This window comes from Anolis carolinensis, chromosome 3 (genome assembly GCF_035594765.1).
Source record: "Anolis carolinensis isolate JA03-04 chromosome 3, rAnoCar3.1.pri, whole genome shotgun sequence".
NCBI classification, from domain to species: domain Eukaryota; kingdom Metazoa; phylum Chordata; class Lepidosauria; order Squamata; family Dactyloidae; genus Anolis; species Anolis carolinensis.
The window spans coordinates 231194857-231218138 of NC_085843.1; the positions used below are offsets into that span (position 1 = coordinate 231194857).

General features: G+C 39.2%; 1 protein-coding gene and 3 long non-coding RNA genes across 6 annotated transcripts in view; 2 read left to right on the forward strand and 2 right to left on the reverse strand.

Moving 5' to 3' along the window:
- The window catches only part of sufu (SUFU negative regulator of hedgehog signaling), a 105576-nt gene that overhangs the window by 49605 nt on the left and 32689 nt on the right, over positions 1-23282 (reverse strand). For all 3 annotated transcript variants that reach the window (XM_008106554.3, XM_003218478.4, XM_008106555.2), the window contains one exon: positions 602-744. In XM_008106554.3, the coding sequence (XP_008104761.1) occupies positions 602-744 (143 nt within the window). The remainder of the gene's footprint in view (positions 1-601; positions 745-23282) is intronic.
- LOC134297786 (uncharacterized) lies at positions 9014-11880 on the reverse strand. The gene is made up of 2 exons (XR_010004657.1): positions 9312-11880; positions 9014-9064 (listed from the first exon to the last, which is right to left on the reverse strand). It is a non-coding gene; the product is annotated as an uncharacterized LOC134297786 (long non-coding RNA).
- On the forward strand, positions 14687-16057 carry LOC134297785 (uncharacterized). The gene is made up of 2 exons (XR_010004656.1): positions 14687-15260; positions 15508-16057. It is a non-coding gene; the product is annotated as an uncharacterized LOC134297785 (long non-coding RNA).
- LOC134297784 (uncharacterized) lies at positions 19982-20973 on the forward strand. The gene is made up of 2 exons (XR_010004655.1): positions 19982-20250; positions 20513-20973. It is a non-coding gene; the product is annotated as an uncharacterized LOC134297784 (long non-coding RNA).

Below are 23282 nucleotides of genomic sequence, written 5' to 3' on the forward strand. Positions count from 1 at the left end.
TTTTGTATTTTTGTTTATTTTTTGAAGATTTAAATGTGAAAATTCTATGCGAGAACGCTATAGTTTTTAAAGGCTGTATATACATATCTAAAATCAACATTGGGGAGAAATCCTTCACACAATCTGCAATTTTGTGACAGCTAACATCACAAAAATAATCTCCTGATATAACTGAAGAAGGCAAGAAAAAATATTGGCAAGTAGATTACAAAAGACTACAATTCATGAATGACAAAAGCCTAAATGCAATATAACTGGCAAAAATATAAAAAATTACTAAACCCATAATAAGTATTTGCACAGAACTCTCAAAGGTTTTTACCAGACTAAGAAAGATTCAGGATAAAACTGAAATTATGGAAAGGACACCAAGATCAAACTGCCATAATAGTGTGCAATGTGAGACTAATTTTACATTATGACAAATGTTTGCCAGTCTTCAGCCACCTATATAATTACATTTAAAATAAAATGTGATCTAATGTTAATAATTTTCTAAAAGAATGAAATGGAATCACAGATCCGCAATTACCAATTTGAATAAATACTGTAGGATTATTATTTGAAAGCAATGAATAGAACATCAGTTCAGCTACTGTACCTGCAGAAATGTAACAACCCCAAATGGTGTCTGAACCGGCTGCATTTGGGGATCTTCAGTCAGAAGCATATGCTGGATCCTAGACTCACTGTTGTCCAATGGACTGTGCCATGATACATGATCACCGCTACAAAATGTATTTTCTGTTGAAAAGAAATGGGAGGAGAATGAGAGGAATTGTTAACTAGTACTCCTATATATTTCTTTGCGTATCTATAAAAAGAGGAGTGGCTGAAAAAACTGTAGAAAATCAAGTTAAAATTTATTTACGCATACCCTTATTTATTTTCAGTCATAATACATAACCAAATGGACAAGCAAATTTATGAACTCTCCCAGGACCAAGGAGTCTTTCTAGAGTCCACTGATTTTCCTCATCCCTATCCATTGCCTCACTGTGGTCACATGGCTTCCCTCCCTTTTGGTTCAGTCCTGTTGACTCTTGGACACTCTCATTACTTCTGTCAAAGTGCTTCCAGCAATTGTGGAGCTTATTTCCATAAGGTACAAAATCCATCTGAACAAATTTTACAGGAATCGAAAAAAAAGTGCGGAGGATATGCATGCTTTTGCTATAAAATGCAATTTCCAAAGCCCTGTACCGAAGTGATTTGATGCACTTTGATATTTTTCATCTCTACATAATATCCTGTTCTTAGCCAACAACGTGCCATTGTTTTTTTGGATTTGGAACCAAATTCCACAATTTGATTTTTATAACACAACATGCACACGCACGCACGCGCACACATACACATATGTATTTCCCTCGTCAATTGGTAATAGCACCACCGTACACAGTAGAAAAAAAAATGGCAAGGAGTTTGGAAGATTATTTATTTCACTAGCTTTTGTGGATTTCTAGTTAGTTAGACAGATGGCTTTAATGTTAAAACTATCAATGTGTAATACATAACATTATGTTGTTAAGCAATAATACAGCAGTAATAAGCAGGATTGGATTTTAATGGGATTTAAAATTATACAAATTGTGATACTGGCCTCAAACCTTCCAAGACTTCTGTGAGATTAAAAAAATGTCTGTGAAGCAGCTGGGCTGCCATTTGTGATTTCAAAGAAAGAAATACATATAAATGACTAAAAAGTGAGCTCCTTCAAAGTGGAGAATCCTTGTTGCAAGCTCAACTATTATGGAACCCCAATACCAAAAACTCCACTGTGCCAAGCATTCACTATGCCCATGCCCAACCCCTTCAACGAATGTACTGAAATTTGTAAAGATATAGCGATTTGGCTGTTCCTCTTTCCAATAGTCATTTGACTTTTTTTCTTAATGAAAATCTCCTTGAAAACGAATGCGGTCATTGCTAATAGTCAACACGGATTTACCAAAAACAAGTCATGCCAGACTAATCTGATCTCTTTTTTCGATAGAGTTACGAGTTGGGTCGATACAGGGAATGCTGTGGATGTAGCCTACCTGGATTTCAGTAAGGCCTTCGACAAAGTCCCCCACGACCTTCTGGCAAACAAACTAGTAAAATGTGGGCTAGGCAAAACTACGGTTAGGTGGATCTGTAATTGGCTAAGCGAACGAACCCAAAGGGTGCTCACCAATGCGTCGTCTTCATCATGGAAAGAAGTGACAAGTGGAGTGCCGCAGGGCTCCGTCCTGGGCCCGGTTCTGTTCAACATCTTTATTAACGACTTAGACGAAGGGTTAGAAGGCACGATCATCAAGTTTGCAGACGACACAAAACTGAGAGGGATAGCTAACACTCCAGAAGACAGGAGCAGAATTCAAAACGATCTTGACAGACTAGAGAGATGGGCCAAAACTAACAAAATGAAGTTCAACAGGGACAAATGCAAGATACTTCACTTCGGCAGAAAAAATGGAAATCAAAGATACAGAATGGGGGACGCCTGGCTTGACAGCAGTGTGTGCGAAAAAGACCTTGGAGTCCTCGTGGACAACAAGTTAAACATGAGCCAACAATGTGATGCGGCTGCTAAAAAAGCCAATGGGATTCTGGCCTGCATCAATAGGGGAATAGCGTCTAGATCCAGGGAAGTTATGCTCCCCCTCTATTCTGCCTTGGTCAGACCACACCTGGAATACTGTGTCCAATTTTGGGCACCACAGTTGAAGGGAGATGTTGACAAGCTGGAAAGCGTCCAGAGGAGGGCGACTAAAATGATTAAGGGTCTGGAGAACAAGCCCTATGAGGAGCGGCTTAAAGCGCTGGGCATGTTTAGCCTGCAGAAGAGAAGGCTGAGAGGAGACATGATAGCCATGTACAAATATGTGAAGGGAAGTCATAGGGAAGAGGGAGCAAGCTTGTTTTCTGCTGCCCTGCAGACTAGGACACGGAACAATGGCTTCAAACTACAGGAAAGGAGATTCCACCTGAACATCAGGAAGAACTTCCTCACTGTGAGAGCTGTTCGACAGTGGAACTCTCTCCCCGGGGCCGTGGTGGAGGCTCCTTCCTTGGAGGCTTTTAAGCAGAGGCTGGATGGCCATCTGTCGGGGGTGCTTTGAATGCGATTTCCTGCTTCTTAGCAGGGGGTTGGACTAGATGGCCCATGTGGTCTCTTCCAACTCTACTATTCTATGATTCTATGAAAAGAAGTGCCTGCCAAACACTTTCAAGCAGTGCTGTTATTAAAAGTCAGATTTCTGTTAATGTATCCTTTTATGCACAGATTGTTCCGAAGTCTGATTTACAGTATGGAAGCAAACTGATGACATGTGCACAAATCAAGTGTCAGAAAATAACCAAGCATAACAAAAAAGATCTTTAAATATTACATATAATATTTAGAAACAGATGGGATTTTTTTTTCATTTTCATTGTGCATACATTTCCAAGACAGCAAAAACAGAACAAGTTATCCATTCCCATAAATAACATCAAAACAGGAAGCAGTGACATAATATTGGAACAATGAATGAACAGATTAGGCAAAACAACTATCCTCACTCCATAAAGGTGTAAGCAGAAGCAGCCAGAATCAACTTTTTGAGGTTCTTAGAATATTCATCTTACTTGTGTTGCTGCCACAATTTTATTTTAGGAGAAAAAGTGCCCTTTGCCTCCCCTTTTTCATTTAAAAAACGAATATCATACAGCTGGGGCATTAATTTACCTTCTATCAATCAGGAAGGAGAAGTACAACATATGGCAGATGAAAAAGATGCTAAGTAATTGTCTTTTGGCTGGTTTAGGTTTCACTGCATCACAAACAGCACAATAGCCTATCTGCCTCACTCATCCTCAAATTTATATGCCTAACTGCCATCTGTTAGCAGTTTCAGCAGCTACTTATCTTCCCTACCTTGTATCCAATTTTTTTAACTCACAAATGAAAGTATCTTCAGCAAACTGAGTCAAGTGAATGGGGCAGAACAAAAGAGTGGGTGAATTGAGGGAGAAGCAGAGGGGAGAGACTTACATATGAACAGATATTATGCAGGTCTGCTCAAAGAATTCCATAAAATTTATTCTTTGCTGTTAGTGTGTGCCTTCAAGTCATCTCTGACTTGTAGAAACCTTAGGGTAAACTCATCATGGGGTTTTCTAGGCCCCATTCACGAGACACTGAAGGTATACTGTTGAGAGGGAGTTTGCCATTGCATTCCTCTGAAACTGTAAATTGCCCTTAATTTGTTTTTTTTAGTTCAACCCACATAACACTACATCACAGTTCCTTGAGATTTAGGTTTGTTGGCTTTATTTTGAATGGTTTCCGTATGAAATGAACCAATGTACAAGAGAAGCTGGGAGTCGGCAGAAATGTTTTGGACTATACATCTACAGAGTGTCCCCAAAGATTCTATATGTAAAAGTAAAGGTTTTCCCTCAAGTCTAGTTGAGTCCTACTCTTGGGGGGGAGGAGAGAGATAGTGCTTATCTCCATTTGTAAGCTGAAGGGCTGGTGTTGTTCATAGACGCCTCCTAGGTCATGTGGCTGGCATGACTGCATGGAGCGCCATTACCTTCCTGCTGAAACGGTACCTATTGATGTCCTCACATCTGCATGTTTTCGAACAGCTAGGTTGGCAGAAACTGGGGCTAACAGCGGGAGCTCACCCCATCTCGTGAATTCAAACCACCAACCTTCCGGTCAGCAAGTTCTGCTACTTAGCGGTTTAGCCCGCTGGGCCACCGCAGCCCCTAAAGTTTTCATTCATCAGAAAAATTAACAAATTTATATTTAAAATTATATTTTAATATTCTAATAAATGTAATATTATATGTAAATATTTTGTAAAATTTTGTTATGTTTTATTGTATATTATATATTTTAATATATGTATATAGTTTTGTAAATATTTTGTGAAATTCTGTAACTAATATTTTGAAAATAAAGGTACATTTAGCTACAATTTCCCATTTTCCCTATATATGTGATTTTTGGGACATCCTGGAGAGATCTGTTTGACAATTTTCAGCATTTTTCTCACTTACTTTACATGCGTAGGCACAATCACATTTATTTTTATTTTATGCTTTACATGCATTTTGAATTCTATACCTGTCATTCATGTATTTATTGTCCTTTGAAACAAAAATTCTCTGTACACAATCCACTGTGTACATTAGCTGGTGGCAGGAGATTTATAAGCACAGAGAAGATCACTATACTATTATTTAAATTTGCTTCTCGACTTTAGAAATTGGTACCCTGTTGCAGATTACAACTTTTAGTGGATCCCATTGGTTTTAATAGACATTTTAGAAATTTTCAATTTCACTACAAAACTTGGCCCTGTACGCAAAATGTTGGAAGTTATGTGATAACCCCCTTGGGAACAGATACTAGAATTTGATTTTACGGCAACATTTTAAAAAAGGGCAAATACATAAAAATGTAACCAAGAAAACCAGCCACCTGAATTTAACTTTTATGAAATGTAAAACAAGTAAGAATTAACCCACTTGTACTATTTTCATAAGGTAAGATGAAATAATCAGTTACATTCAACCAAATACGAGTCAGCAACTAAATCTCTTCTTTTATTATTGAATCAAAAATAGTTATTGTGAGACGCAATATCTGAACAGCAGGGGGCAGAGGGATCTACTACTACAAGGTGAAGAAAGTAAGAACCCCTTTTAAAACACATGATTTGTTTTAAAACTACTGTTTAATCGTATTTGTAACAGATTGTCAAATCTAAAAAGCAAACAGGAGGTTTCTCCACTGCTATATATTACTGTAAAAGCTGGATAATGAAAAGCTGACTGGAAATGAATCAATTCATTTGAAAGTGCAAGAATATAGTTCCATGGATACAAACAGGTTCAAGCATGAACTCTCACTAAAAACCAACTGTTGTACTTAAGACATATAAGATAACTAGATTCATCAGGAATCCGCTCCCCCTAGTAGTGTTTGGTAAAATGAAAGCAGTAGAGAAAGACCTCATTGCAATGGATTGACTTAATGAAGCAATGGCCCTGAGCTTGGAAGACCTGAGCAGGGCTATTAAAAATAGGGTGCCTTGAAAGCAAAACCAACTGATGGTACAGAACAACAACATAATTTGTTGCCGGTCTAAGAAACCTTCAATTTTCGAACATAAAATCCTCTATGGATTCTCCTCTTCAGCAAGTGACAGAAGATTGGTAACTAGCAATAAATATTCTATGTGCTTTTGTACTGTTTCAAGTCTTTTAAATTCTCAAATGAGAGACTATGGTTACTATGGACAACTAACAGGCACCCTCACTTTCTTATCTATTATCTTTTAACTGTATTGTTATATTTAATTATGTTTAATTTTACTTATGTTTTTGCTTTGATTATTATTTGTATTTCTGTCTATGGGCATTTTGGCCCACATGTAAGATAGTTGGCAGGGTAAAAGAATAAAGTTGTTGTTGTTGTTAGGTCTCTTTTTTAAAAATTATTTTTATTTTTTGTTCTTTTTAAAAAGTCAACACATAACTGGTTCCCTAATAATACACCTAAATCCAAACCTGATAGTTGTTAATAGTAAAATAAAAAGAAAGACATATGCCCAATATAATTCATTTACTTTTTATAAATCTGTCATTAGAAATACAACAGCAATGCTAGGAAGAACTAACATACAGAGTATGCAGGTCCAGAGAAAGTTTAAAGGCTTCTTAAACGTCAAGTCCAAAGATGAAAATATGCATGAATCCATACAAAAAGAGAACAATATTTCTCTGTGATACTTAAGGTTAGCACATGTATCTGTTCTTCCCAGTGATCCATAGCGCTGAGAAATTTAGCCTCCAGGCTAAATCACTCACCGGCCAGAGAAGATTTCTCTCTTCCAATAGAAAATCTCCATACCTTCCTTGATCTATCATTACCAAGCTAAAGCAACGTGGCCAGAGGTTAGGGTGTGAGGAACCAAAATGATGACATAAGGAAAGGAAATGTTTCTCAATTAAACAAGCAAATGTGGAAACGAAAAGTATCAGATAAGTGTTGCTTGACGCTGCATATAATTAATCAGCTGCAGAAAAAGGGAGATAAGCCTTTAACAACCTATGAATTCAGAAGTGAGAACTGCAAGAAAGAAGAAAAAATACTGCTCTTCCAGTGCTCAGATTTTGATTCCACAATTTACATTCTTTATTTCCCAGGCTGGATAGATTATCAGACAAGATTCTTCTAATTAACGAAAAGTGTTAATGATGCAAACTTCACAGTCACAGTTCCCTAAAATAAAACAAAGCTACAAAGACACTTATTCTTGAGCCTTGTCTTCCTGTCACAATATTCAACATGTCAAACGTTCATTCAATTCCATGCTGATTAATCTTTGTCGGACTCCTTCTCCCAGGAAATCCCAGCAGTTGGAGCTGTTTTTCAAATGCTAATATCACTGTTGGAGACCCACCTATTTGTGTCTATTCGGCTGCAAGGAAACTTTTTAAAAGTTTCTTTCCTCACACCACAAAATTCCTATTGACTGCTCAATTTACTACAGAAAACCACCCATTTGAAAAATAATGAGGGTCAATTTAAATGGCCAGTAAATTTGGTATAAAACTTGAAACCCAATCCTCCCTTCACCATATAGTGGTTCTTACAAAGATTAGACAACGATACAGCCAACTGGAATCTTCACTACAAAACTAAGAATTTAGTAACAAAATGTTTTATACACACACACACACACACACACACATAGCATAACATGTAATCCTGAATGTAAATTAGGGTTTATCTAGTTTAGGTACTAAAGCTACAGGTAATTACTTCTCTGCTATGAATTCCTATTATTATTATTATTATTATTATTATTATTATTATTATTATTATTATTATTATTATTATTATTATTATATTATTAAGTATGATCTTGCACCTCTAACATTCATATTTTTTAAAAATTGAGATTGTAACTAAAAATGTGGCTATTGGAGGAAAGATGAGGGTAGATAACAAGGGTTCTCTCTACCACAAGATTTCCAGATTTTGTTTCAGACAAGAGCATTTTGTTGTAGAGAAAATCAGAATCATGCAGAATCGAAGAGACTAAATTAGCCATCTTATTTGTGGTATGCCTTTGTTTACGACTTCCCCCTCACATACATTTAATGTTTGTGTCTGGGTCAATGGTCACCTTTACTTTACCCTTCTTCCCCCCCCCCCCCCCCACTTTGAGTAATTGTTGTGTTTCACATTCTGTGATAAAAGTTTTCAATAAAAAATTATTTTTAAAAACTGGAAATTGGAAGTACCTGGTTGATCATTTATAGTTTCATTTTTTTAAAATCTGGGAGTCCCTTCAAGCTCTAAAACAGGAAAGCACAATGGGAAAATGCCGTGTGGCACAAAAACAGCTTTGAGTTCGTGTATGGCCTATAATCTATACTTTACAGGCCTCTGCCTATACTGTAAATTTTTAAAAAATCTCTGCTTGCAGTCACATAATCTGATATTGAGCTGGTAGGGTTTCCAGCTATATATTTTATTTTTTGTGTTTGAACTTTTAGATGAAGCAACAACACAACACACTAGTATTATTTGAGCATGTATTGGTGTACTTTATTGAACAAAGAGAGGATCCATTCTTCCTCCTGGGGAAACCCATTTTTTAACTCCTCCTGAGGTGCAAATCAAAGGAGATTTGCAGCAAACCAGGAGAAAGGCAATGCAGAGAAGGCAAAAAACCCGTTTCCACCCAGAGCCAATTTGGGGTTGACGGGGAAAAATTCCTTCTCGGCTCCAATTCAGGCAACCAGCCGCAGCCTGCATTGCCAGGTTAAAGGATGGGAACAGTGAGAACCGATGCATTATGGTGCCTTGTGTTCCTCTTGCGTTCCTTTCCAGGGAACTGCTTGGTCTTGAATGTAGGTCTTCAGCTTTGTCTCTTCCTTCGGCCTCAACCAGTTTGGAGACCCAAGCAAGGATGGAATTAACCTTCCTCCCTTTTTTCCTTCTTTTCCTTCTGTCCTTCCTTCCTTCCTTCCTTCCTTCCTCTTCCTCCAGTGCCTTAACCTTCTAGACCTGAAAGAAGGGGGATGGATTCCATGCATACAAACCTTATCCATCACGACGACAACATAGCCCGATGGGGCTCACTTACGGCATGGAATTCCACTAAAACAGCTGAAGCCCTGCTGTTTTGGACTACAACGTCCAGAATCGGCCCTTGGTATAGAGAGCATCCTGGGAGATGTAGTCTAAAAAGCAGTCTTATCCCAGCTGGGACATACTTACCTGCTCTTTGAAGGAAGGCACTGGAAACACTTACCTGGATGGTAGCAAGTGGGCAAAGGGAAGGGCTAAGTGGGTAAATCACTTCCAGTTTTGTTTCAGATTTTTCCTCAAAATAGAAGGGAAATTCTCATCCATCCCTAGATTCCAGGAAACATATTTCTGAATTTCTTTTTCTTCTTTTACAGTTGAAGGTTATGGTAAATATTAATTATTATTTACTTCAGTTGACAATGATATGATTCTCCAATCTGATATCATCTTTGTATGAATCTCTTTCTTTGATGCTCCTAAATTGTCTGAAAATAGGAAATTACATGCCACAGTTGAGACTGAAGTGAAACATTTCTTGTCTGTCCAACATCCCAGCAGGAAGTCATTGTGGATCAAAACAGAGGTATTTTATACATATTTGGCTGTATTATGACTTCAGAAGGAGTCAGTTGTGATGCTGGCACATTGGTGAATTTGTAGGTAGCTTACTTGTATTTCATATTACAGTATTTGAAAGCTTCTGTGCTGATAAAATATTACTGAATCCCTTTTGGGAATATTTTTGAGTCTTCTTCAGATTATCCTCAAAATACAATGATTCCCATTCATCCCTAGATTCTAGTAGACACATTTCTGATTTTCTTTTTCTTCTTTTTCCATTGAAGGTTATGATCAATAATAGTAATCATCGTGATCATGGATTTCCTGCAAGTGAACATTATAAGGCCCAACTGAGACTGAAGTGAAACATTTCTTGTCTGTCCAACATCCCAGCAGGAAGTCATTGTGGGCCCAGAAACAGTGTTTATACAAATATGGTTGTATTATGACTTCAGGAGGAGTCTGTTGTGATGCTGGCACATTGGTGAATCTGTAGGTGGCTTACTTATATTTTATATTACAGTATTTGAAAGCTCCTGTGGTGATAACATATTATGGAATTCCTTTTGGGAATATTTTTGAGACTTTTAAAAAATTGGATAGTAGGATATAAATAAATATAATAACTCAAATAAATGGCTGGTTAGGATCTCAAGTTTTCTTGGTGTTGTTCTTACTCAACTTTTTTTTACCCCTCCTTTCTTCACGTAGAGACTCAATGCAGCTAACATAACACAATCCAACACAATAGAATAGAAAAACGTTTCATATACATATGAATACCAATATTTAAAAACAATTAAATTTTAGTATTAAATTGTAGAATTTCACATTTTGTGGACTTTTATCACACCAATAAAGAACAATCCCATCAGGACAAAAATCACCTTTTGTTGGGATTATTACCATCAATTTTCAGAAACAACATGTGTTTATAACCCACTCTTCTTCTGTTAGCCCATAAAAAGCCATGATAATCATATCTAATCATGTCTATTCAGTGCAGTTTTTCCAGTCACCACCATAAATAGCTCCAGGAGTAGGATTGTACTGCAGAATATATAGAATTTTTGCTCTATTTCTGAGGAATACTTTGGACTGTGAATAAATAATGTATGCTCCCCTCAGCCATGGAAGAGTGGTCCATACTGTATCCTGTTCATTTTATTAATTAATTTACTTTTTAAAATAAGGGCAGCATAGTGGTTTCAATGTTGGATTGAATTTAATGAGTTTTAAAGACTTCTTAAACTTTTAGATATAGCTCCCTTTGGAAGCACAATTTATTTTACGTTTTAAAATCAGGGCAGTGACAGCATAGCTAACACTTGTTAGTGTTACACAGAGGGAGACACGGTAAATCTCCTTTTGAAGATATTTTAACACAAAAACACTAGGATGAGACAATCCAAAAAGAAATGATAGTGTCAAAAGATGAAACTCCCAAGTTGGATTTTTTTTAATGTCAGGAGCAACTTGAGAAGCTGCAAGTCACTTCTGATGTGAGAGAATCGGCCATCTACAAGGACATTGCCCAGGGGATGCCCAGATGTTTTATTGTCCTGTGGGAGGCTTCTCTCATGTCCTCGCATAAGAAGCTGTGTCTGACAGATGGGAGCTCACCCTACTCCCCAAATTCGAACCGCCAACCTTTCGGTCAGCAGTCCTGCCGGCACAAGGGTTTAACCTGTTGTGCCACTGCGGGCTCCTAGTATAGTTAGAATGTTGGAGTCGATTTAATCTCTTTTAAAGACTACTGAAACTTTTAGATATAGCTACATGTTAGGAAACATGTAGACCTCCTGACATTATGGAAGAAGGGGATATATAATGGAAATAATCACTGCACTTTAGGTTACATAGAAAAATTGCCCACCCAAGCAATTACAGCAGCCAGAATAGTGTACTGTATACACAACTCTGGAGAGGAAATGAAACCCCTACAATAAATGAATGGTTAATAAAATGGTGGAAGTTATGAACATGGATTAACTAAAACATCGATTAGCATATCGGCAAGGAACTTTCAAGAAAGGCACGTACTGGTCTTTATTGATCAATTACATGAAAACAAGAAAAAAATGAAGATAATGTTATGATTATATACTGAAAAGAAATAACACCCGTGGAGATCTAGAAAGGAAAGAAACTAGAAAGTAACAAGCAGAATAGAAACAGGCTTCTAAATAGCACGGCAAAGAGAATTGGAAATCTACCAACTCCCCCTTCCCTTCTTTTCCACTCCCTATTGTTTTTTACCCCCCCCCCCTTCCCCATACCCCTTTCCCCTCACCTTACTTTCTCTGCTTTAAAACCCCCATGTATGCACATTTTACATCTTTTTGAAAATGATTTAATAAAAATACTTTTTAAAAAAGGGAGGCCGAATTCCAATTAGGAGAGCCAGCGTGGTATAGTGAGCGTTGGACTACAAATTTGGTTTGAATCCCCAATGAGCAATGGAAACACCCTTGGTAACTTTGGACAAGCCACACTCTCAGAGCCCCAGAAGAAATCAAGAGCAAAACCCTTCTGAACACTTAACTGTAAAGAAGCCCCTGGGATAAGTTGACTGTAGGGTTGCCATAAACTGGAAACAATTTGAAGACACAGTACAACAATTTCACTGGGCAACAGGGACTATGACATGACTCTTCTGATGGTGGGGACCAGTGTGTGCCTTCTTGTATGTGGATAAGCAATTTGAGACCTGCAGGTTGGCATCATCTAAATAACAGGTGGGAATCACATAGTTAATCAAATAATGTTGGACTGTAAGTCCCGGCATTCCTTAGCATAATCCCCACCCCAAAGTTTATAGACACCTAAGAAACAGCCTTATGAAAAAGTAAAACATGAGGAGAACCTTCAGAAGCTGTAGTAGCGAAAAATGGGAATGTTAAAATCCTTGAGAAATATAAAACCCACCAGCAGTGTAAAATAATAGCTTTTTTAATACTTTGAAAAATGAATTTTTTGGGGGAAAAGAGATGGCTATTTCCATTATGCTGGCAAAACTTGAAAAGATGTTTAACCTTTGCACTTTCATGAAATCCAGTCATTCTTTAAACTTTTCAAATGTAGTTTTGATGATTTACCCAAGTAAAATACTTATCTTGCTATTGATCCCATCATCGGCGTAATGTGGAGAGATGAACAGCGGTATGGTTTTCAAAAACAACGTTTGCAACTTTCTAACTACAGAGATTCTTTTCTATATAAAACACATCTCCACAAATGAATTATCTGTGTTTACTTTGAAATGATAACATCAGAATGGTCATACTGGAGTCCAATAAAAGTTTATTTAATTGAAGAACCCTTTAAAGCCAGACAGTTATAGAACTATGAATCCGCTTTAACTGTCATGGCTATATGCAATGGAATCAAGAGCACAATATCTCAGAATTCAAAATGCCCTCCCCCTAACAGTAAACCTCAGGATCTCACAGGATATTGCCATGGCAATTAAAGGGGAATCACAAGACAATAATTTGTATGGTAGACCGTCTGCCTTTACAAGGGCTAGGGGTGCAAAGCCCCCGTGAAAATAGGAATATTGTGGGTTTTTTTAAAAAAGTCTTATTTTAACTGGAGAGAACATCTCTCTAGGTTTTTCAAGAATGTCCGTAATACCTGGAGGACCTAGAGATTCTTAGATAGGTGAGCTGAAATCCCAAATATCTGATGTAATTCCAGGAGCTGAAATCCCAAATATCTGAAGTAATTTCACATTAATAATTTCAAAATATCTTCCCAAGGCTTTTTCATTCCTTTTACCCTCCTAGCCTAACGTCTGGTCTCTTTTGGGATTGGAAACCAGGAGCCTTTTCTGAACCAAATGAAAAGGGACAATTGCAATATGATTATAGAAGAGACCTAATTTTATGAGATACAGTAGAGTCTCACTTATCCAAGACTCGCTTATCCAAAGTTCTGGATTATCCAAGGCATTTTGTAGTCACTGTTTTCAATATATCATGATATATTGGTGCTAAATTCGTAAATACAGTAATTACAACATAACATTACTGCGTATTGAACTACATTTTCTGTCAAATTTGTTGTATAACATGATGTTTTGGTGCTTAATTTGTAAAATCATAACCTCATTTGATGTTTAATAGGCTTTTCCTTAATCCCTCTTTATTATCCAAGATTCTGCCAAGGTTCTGCCGGCCCATGTAGCTTGGATAAGTGAGACTCTACTGTAATCCCAACAAAAGATGCTTTTTATACTGCCATGATTGTGCTTTATCGGTGTGATATAGTCCACAAAACATGAAATCTAGAATTAAATACCAACATTTAAATGTTTTTTAATTTTTGATATTCATATGTATAGGTATTTGCCTTTTTTATATTCTACTAGCTGTGCCCGGCCACGCGTTGCTGTGGCGAAGTATGGTGGTATGGGAAATAAAGTATTGAATTGGTGGTAGTTAAGGTAAAGGGTAAAGGTTTTCTCCTGACATTAAGTCCAGTTGTGTCCGACTGCACACTGAAGTGGATTATATGGCAGTGTGGAGTCAAGATAATCCAGTTCAAAGCTGATAATATAAGATTATAAATGGGTTATATAGCTGTGTGGAAGGGCCTTGAGTCTACACTGCCATATAATCCAGTTCAAATCAGATAATCTGTATTTTATAGGCCTAAGTGAGGTCTAACTCTGCCTGTCCCCTGGACTGAGAGGGTTGCTAGGAGACCAAGTGAGCGGAGCTTAGCCTTTTAACTGGCAGCAATTGGATAAAAACAATTATTCCTCTCCTTCTAATTAGGACTTTATTTTTCTTTTCTTTTTGTTGTATGAACGTAGAGGAATGGATGAGGGGTTGTGCTGCCAAGTTTAGTGTTTCTGGGATGTGTAGTTTTGTTGTTTTGTCCTAGGTCGAAATTTCATTACCCTTTTATATATATAGATTGTGTTGTGTTGTGTCATGCCATTGTTAACTTTGAGTCCGTATGCAAAGAAAGGAGGGTTAAAATAAAGTTAATAATAATAATAATAATAATAATAACAACAACACAGCATTTACTGTAGTTAATATATTTATTTATATCCTACTGTCTGCTCTTAAAGAAGACTCAAAAATATTCCCAAAAGGGATTCAGTAATATTTTATCAGCACAAAAGCTTTCAAATACTGTAATATGAAATACAAGTAAGCTACCTACAAATTCACCAATGTGCCAGCATCACAACTGACTCCTCCTGAAGTCATAATACAGCCAAATATGTATAAAATACCTCTGTTTTGATCCACAATGACTTCCTGCTGGGATGTTGGACAGACAAGAAATGTTTCACTTCAGTCTCAACTGTGGCATGTAATTTCCTATTTTCAGACAATTTAGGAGCATCAAAGAAAGAGATTCATACAAAGATGATATCAGATTGGAGAATCATATCATTGTCAACTGAAGTAAATAATAATTAATATTTACCATAACCTTCAACTGTAAAAGAAGAAAAAGAAATTCAGAAATATGTTTCCTGGAATCTAGGGATGGATGAGAATTTCCCTTCTATTTTGAGGAAAAATCTGAAACAAAACTGGAAGTGATTTACCCACTTAGCCCTTCCCTTTGCCCACTTGCTACCATCCAGGTAAGTGTTTCCAGTGCCTTCCTTCAAAGAGCAGGTAAGTATGTCCCAGCTGGGATAAGACTGCTTTTTAGACTACATCTCCCAGGATGCTCTCTATACCAAGGGCCGATTCTGGACGTTGTAGTCCAAAACAGCAGGGCTTCAGCTGTTTTAGTGGAATTCCATGCCGTAAGTGAGCCCCATCGGGCTATGTTGTCGTCGTGATGGATAAGGTTTGTATGCATGGAATCCATCCCCCTTCTTTCAGGTCTAGAAGGTTAAGGCACTGGAGGAAGAAGGAAGGAAGGAAGGAAGGAAGGAAGGAAGGAAGGAAGGAAGGAAGGAAGGAAGGAAGGAAGGAAGGGAGGGAGGAAGGGAGGAAAAGAAGGAAAAAAGGGAGGAAGGTTAATTCCATCCTTGCTTGGGTCTCCAAACTGGTAGAGGCCGAAGGAAGAGACAAAGCTGAAGACCTACATTCAAGACCAAGCAGTTCCCTGGAAAGGAAGCACACTTTGAACGCAAGAGGAACACAAGGCACCATAATGCATCGGTTCTCACTGTTCCCATCCTTTAACCTGGCAATGCAGGCTGCGGCTGGTTGCCTGAATTGGAGCCGAGAAGGAATTTTTCCCCGTCAACCCCAAATTGGCTCTGGGTGGAAACGGGTTTTTTGCCTTCTCTGCATTGCCTTCCTCCTGGTTTGCTGCAAATCTCCTTTGATTTGCACTTCAGGAGGAGTTAAAAAATGGGTTTCCCCGGGAGGAAGAATGGATCCTCTCTTTGTTCAATAAAGTACACCAATACATGCTCAAATAATACTAGTGTGTTGTGCTGTGTTGTTGCTTCATCTAAAAGTTCAAACACAGAAAATAAAATATATGGCTGCAAACCCTTTTTTCACCATAGTTCTAAGTATACCATCTTTGATACATTTTAAAAAAATATTACCTTTCTCATCAAAAACACCTTTTTCAAAAAAGAACCTGATTTTGTCTCCACCTTCCAGAATAGGCAGGTGATCTACCAACAGTGCCTCTGGTATGTCTCAACTGAATTTCACCCAGTCTTTTTTATTGTTCCCAAATATTATTGCAACACTTCTGACTCGGGTGGCAAAGATAACCTGCAGTTTGCATACTGAAAATACCTAATTCCCAAACCGTCATCAAGAAGCTTATGTAAATATTGCATAAAATGTTTATGTTTGATGGTTTATAGTTTTAATGGTTTAATTTATAGTCCTATGTTATTGTTTTAGATGTGTGATAATACTGTTTTTATCGTATGTGAGGCATTGAATTTTTGCCATTTATTTGAAGTGAACCGCTTTGAGTCCCCCCAGGGGTGAGAAAAGCGGTATATAAATGAAATGAAATAAATAAATAAATAAATAAAATATTCAGCACAGCCCTGTTAGAAAATGGAAACATGGACCTCTTCAAGCGGTGCTTCTCAACCTGTGGGTCCCCAGATGTTTTGGCCTTCGACTCCCAGAAATCCTAACAGCTGGTAGGATTTCTGGGAATTAAAGGCCAAAACACCTGGGGACCCACAGGTTGCGAACGACTGTCTTAAAGGATATTAGTATTATTTAAGAGTCAGTTTAGGGGCATTTTAAAAACCATAAAAAACTTTACTGCAGCTGATGTAGTTAGAAATTGTTGGGGAGCTGTTAGTCTCAAAAATAACCCTCGGTGGGTAATACTACCAGGATATTGCAGAGTACCAGGACTAAACTCGGTAATGAGAAGGGATGTGTGTGCGGTGATAAGGGATGGCCCTCTAATCTTCAGAATGGTTTAGGATTGCAAAGTCAGAACTTTAGGTTCAAAAAGGTTTATTAAAGTAAGAAGAAATACATTCTTGACAGAAAGGTCTTGGAGCTATCTCGCGAAATCTCATCTTCTAAAGTAGGTCATGGCCAATTTCAACTATCCTGATATCGGCCGGAAAACGAACTCGGCCAAGAGTACAAAGTCCAACAAATTCCTCGCTTGCCTTGTAGACAATTTTATGGTCCAGAAGGTAGAAGAGGCAACAAGGGGATTGGCTACTCTTGATCTCATCCTAACAAATGCACAGAACGAGATCAATGAAGTTGAAGTGGTCCAATCCTTAGGGGCAAGTGACCATGTGCTCCTACAGTTTGCAATACAAAGGAAGGCCGAAACGAAGACAAGTCAAACTCTCATTCTGGACTTTAGGAGAGCTGACTTCCCAAAAATGAAGGAAATATTGACGCCAGTACTAAAAGACAAGGGAGTTAAGGATGGATGGGAGTTTTTCCAAAGTGAAATACTCAAGGCACAAATGCAAACAGTGCCAACAAAGAATAAAAATAAGACAAGTGCAAAGAAGTCAGAATGGATGTCCAAAGAACTTCTAACTGGTCTAAGACTCAAAAAAGACATGCACAAGAAGTGTAAAAAGGGAGAAATCACCAAAGAAAAATTCAAATGAATAGCCAACTCTTGTAGGGAAAAGGTTCACAGGGCTAAAGCGCAAAATGAGCTCAGGCTTGCCAGAGACATTAAAAACAATAAAAAGAGCTTCTTTGCTTATGATGGTAGGAAAAGGAAAAACAAGGAGGCGATAGTGCCTCTGTGAGGAGAAGATGGGGAAATTCTGACAGGGGATAGGGAAAAGGCAGAACTATTTAATGCTTTCTTTGCTTCAGTCTTCTCACAAAAAGAAAGCCAGCCTCAACCTCAGCAACATGGAGTGGATGAAGGATTGGGGGAAATCCAACCCCAAATAGGGAAACAAGTTGTTCAGGAACACCTGGCCGCTCTAAATTAATTCAAGTCTCCAGGGTGGATCAACTACACCAAAAAGTATTGAAGGAACTAGCAGAAGTTATTTCGGAACCACTAGCAATCATTTTTGAGAGTTCTTGGAGAACGGGAGAAGTCCCAGCAGATTGGAGGAGGGCGAATGTGGTCCCTATCTTCAAGAAGGGAAAAAATTACCGTCCTGTCAGCCTCATGTTGCTACCAGGCAGGATTCTGGAAAACATCATCAAGGAAGTGGTCTGCAAACACTTAGAAACAAATGCAGTCATTGCTAATAGTCAACACGGATTTACGGAACACAAATCATGGCAGACTAATCTGATCTCTTTTTTCGATAGAGTTACGAGCTGGGTCGATACAGGGAATGCTGTGGATGTAGCGTACCTGGATTTCAGTAAGGCCTTCGACAAAGTCCCCCACGACCTTCTGGCAAACAAACTAGTAAAATGTGGGCTAGACAAAACTACGGTTAGGTGGATCTGTAATTGGCTAAGCGAACGAACCCAAAGGGTGCTCACCAATGCATCGTCTTCATCATGGAAAGAAGTGACAAGTGGAGTGCCGCAGGGCTCCGTCCTGGGCCCGGTTCTGTTCAACATCTTTATTAACGACTTAGACGAAGGGTTAGAAGGCACGATCATCAAGTTTGCAGACGACACAAAACTGGGAGGGATAGCTAACACTCCAGAAGACAGGAGCAGAATTCAAAACGATCTTGACAGACTAGAGAGATGGGCTGAAACTAACAAAATGAAGTTCAACAGGGACAAATGCAAGATACTTCACTTCGGCAGAAAAAATGGAATGCAAAAATACAGAATGGGGGAAGCTTTGCTTGACAGCAATGTGTGCGAAAAAGACCTTGGAGTCCTCGTGGACAAGAAGTTAAACATGAGCCAGCAATGTGAAGTGGCTGCTAAGAAAGCCAACGGGATTCTGGCCTGCATCAATAGGGGTATAGCGTCTAGATCCAGGGAAGTCATGCTCCCCCTCTATTCTGCCTTGGTCAGACCACACCTGGAATACTGTGTCCAATTTTGGGCACCACAGTTGAAGAGAGATGTTGACAAGCTGGAAAGCGTCCAGAGGAGGGCGACTAAAATGATTAAGGGTCTGGAGAACAAGCCCTATGAGGAGCGGTTTAAAGAGCTGGGCATGTTTAGCCTGCAGAAGAGAAGGCTGAGAGGAGACATGATAGCCATGTACAAATATGTGAGGGGAAGTCATAGGGAGGAGGGAGCAAGCTTGTTTTCTGCTGCCCTGCAGACTAGGACACGGAACAATGGCTTCAAACTACAGGAAAGGAGATTCCACCTGAACATCAGGAAGAACTTCCTCACTGTGAGAGCTGTTCGACAGTGGAACTCTCTCCCCCGGGCTGTGGTGGAGGCTCCTTCTTTGGAGGCTTTTAAGCAGAGGCTGGATGGCCATCTGTCAGGGGTGCTTTGAATGCGATTTCCTGCTTCTTAGCAGCGGGTTGGACTGGATGGCCCATGAGGTCTCTTCCAACTCTACTATTCTATGATTCTATGAAACCGTAACGGCTATATCCAATGGAATCCTGAGCATAATGCCCTCCCCCTAACAGTAAACCCCAGGATCCCACATGATTTTGCTATGAGAATAAAAGGGGAAACAAAAGGCCATAATTCTATGAAACTTTGTGTCCTCAAGCATGATTTTTAGAGTGAACCTCCAACAGAAATTGACCATAGAGTCCACCCTTGAAGATCTACAGATATAAATCTGGAGATAATATATTAATTAAATCCATAAAGAATCAAATCCTTAAAGATAAAACTTGCAAATGTGGAGGGCTGCTTTCAAATACTGTAATATGAAATATAAGCCACCTACAAATTCACCAATGTGCCAGCACCACAATGCACCCCTTCCGAAGTCATAATACAACCATATAGGTATAAATACCCGTGTCTCTGGGCCCACAATGACTTCCTGCTGGGATGTTAGACAAAGAAGAAATGTTTCACTTCAGTCTCACTTGTGGCTTATAATGGTCACTTGCAGGAAATCCAATATTCTTACTATTATTGATCACAACCTTCAACGGCAAAAGAAGAAAAAGAAATTCAGAAATGTCTTTACTGGAATCTAGGGATGGATGGGAATTTTCCTTCTATTTTGAAGAAAATCTGGAACAAACATGGAAGTGATTTTACCCTCTTAGCCCTTCCCTTTGCCCACTTGCTACCATCCGGGTAAGTATTTCCAGTGCCTTCCTTCAAAGAGCAGGTAAGTATGTCCAAGCTGGGATAAGACTGCGTTTTAGACTACATCTCCCAGGATGCTCTCTATACCAAGGGCCGATTCTGGGCGTCGTAGTCCAAAATAGCAGGGCTTCAGCTGTTTTAGTGGAATCCCATGCCCTAGGTGAGCCCCATCAGGCGGAGCCCAAAACGGGCATGAAGTCGTCGTGATGGATGAGGTTTGTATGCATGGGATCCATCCCTCTTCTTTTAGGTCTAGAAGGTTAAGGCACTGGAGGAAGAAGGAAGGAAGGAAGGAAGGAAAAAAGGGAGGAAGGTTAATTCCATCCATGCTTGGCTGAAGCCGAAGGAAGAGACACAGCTGAAGACCTACATTCAAGACCAAGCAGTTCCCTGGAAAGGAAGCACGCTTTGAACGCAAGAGGAACACAAGGTACCATAATGCATCGGTTCTCACTGTTCCCATCTTTTAACCTGGCAATGCAGGCTGCGGCTGGTTGCCTGAATTGGAGCTGAGAAGGAATTTTTCCCCGTCAACCCCAAATTGGCTCTGGGTGGAAACGGGTTTTTTGCCTTCTCTGCATTGCCTTCCTCCTGTTTGCTGCAAATCTCCTTTGATTTGCACTTCAGGAGGAGTTAAAAAATGGGTTTCCCCAGGAGGAAGAATGGATCCTCTCTTTGTTCAATAAAGTACACCAATACATGCTCAAATAATACTAGTGTATTGTGCTGTGTTGTTGCTTCATCTAAAAGTTCAAACACAGAAAATAAAATATATGGCTGCAAACCCTTTTTTCACCATAGTTCTAAGTATACCATCTTTGATACATTTTAAAAAAATTTACCTTTCTCATCAAAAACACCTTTTTCAAAAAAGAACCTGATTTTGTCTCCACCTTCCAGAATAGGCAGGTGATCTACCAACAGTGCCTCTGGTATGTCTCAACTGAATTTCACCCAGTCTTTTTTATTGTTCCCAAATATTATTGCAACACTTCTGACTCAGGTGGCAAAGATAACCTGCAGTTTGCATATTGAAAATACCTAATTCCCAAACCGTCATCAAGAAGCTTATGTAAATATTGCATAAAATGTTTATGTTTGATGGTTTATAGTTTTAATGGTTTAATTTATAGTCCTATGTTATTGTTTTAGATGTGTGATAATACTGTTTTTATCGTATGTGAGGCATTGAATTTTTGCCATTTATTTGAAGTGAACCGCTTTGAGTCCCCCCAGGGGTGAGAAAAGCGGTATATAAATGAAATGAAATAAATAAATAAATAAAATATTCAGCACAGCCCTGTTGGAAAATGGAAACGTGGACCTCTTCAAGCGGTGCTTCTCAACCTGTGGGTCCCCAGATGTTTTGGCCTTCGACTCCCAGAAATCCTAACAGCTGGTAAACTGGTTGGGATTTCTGGGAATTGGGGGCCAAAACACCTGGGGACCCACAGGCTGGACCCACTGTTTTAAAGGATATTAGTATTATTTAGTATTAAGTTTAGGGGCATTTTATGAACCATGGAAAACTTTACTGCAGCTGATGTAGTTAGACATTGTTGGGGAATCTGAGCTATTAGGCTCAAACATAACCCTCGGGTACGGTAATTCCACCAGAATATTGCAGAATCATAGAATAGTAGAGTTGGAAGAGACCTCATGGGCCATCCAGTCCAACCCCCTGCCAAGAAGCAGGAAATCGCATTTAAAGCATCCCCGACATATGGCAGAGCACCAGGAGTAAACTCCATAATTAGAAGAAACTTATGTGCAGTGAGTAGGGATGGCCCTCTATGTCAGATGGTCTGGACTGCAGAGTCAGAACTTTAGGTTCAAAAAGGTTTATTAAAGTAAAAGGAAATACATTCTTTAAAGTAGGTAAAAGATAAGAAGATTCCATGCAGCGACATTTTGCTTACAGAGAGGCAAAATGCGTCCTCATTGGGAGAAAGAAAATCAGAAGTCAGAATGTTGGAGACAGCATGGGCTTCCTGGGGCAATTTCAACTTAAAAGGAAGTTCCCTTACAGAATACCATTGCTACTTCATCAAAAGGGGAGGGGACAGTGGCTTGCAAAGAAAAGAAAAGACAAAGCCATTTAGGAAAACATGACATAAGAATGTAGGGAAAGGAATCCCTGAGCTTGTCCCTGTCTCTAGACTAGCTACTCAATGACCACTAGAAACTTGATGATACAAAGATTTGCGCAGTCCAGGGATGAAACCCAATGGAAATAACAGTACAGTCGGATCTCTGAAAGCAATACACAGGCCAAACAAAAAATATTCTTGGTGTCTTGGTTATTAGACCTCTTTTTGGCATACTCTTGGATGCTGATTCAGAAAATTGCACAGACTGCAGCTGCTCTAGTTTCTTACATACAGTTCCATGATTTTTATGGGCAAGCAGATGGTGACTGGTAGATCTCTTCCAACTCTACTATTCTATGATTCTATGGTTTAGACTTACTGCGCCCCCCAACCTCTGCAGGGGTGGTGGACCTAAAATGGAGACTTATGGATCCAGAAGGATTCCTGACGGCTCTTGGGGAATTTCCCGCCTCCTCGGCAGGTGATCCTGTTGATGCTCTGGTCTCTCTCTGGAATGGAGAGATGACTAGGGCAATAGACACGATCGCTCCGGAGCGTCCCCTCTTGAGTAACTGAGCTAAACCAGCTCCTTGGTTTACTGAGGAGCTGGCAGCGATGAAGCGAAAGAAGAGGGAACTAGAGTGCATGTGGCGATCAGAGTATAACGAGTCAGACCGAACACAGCTAGGCTCCTATCTTAGGGCATATGCCGCGGCAATCAAAGCTGCAAGGAGAGTCCACCTTGCGGCCAACATTGCGTCCGCACAGAACCGTCCGGCGGCTCTGTTCCGTGTCATCAGAGGGTTGTTAACTCCCACCAATCAAGGTGGGAGCCCTGATAACTCGGCAGCCCGCTGTGAAGCATTTGCTCGGTTCTTTGCGGAAAAAGTCACTCTGATCCGTTCCGACTTTTGACACCATATTAACGGC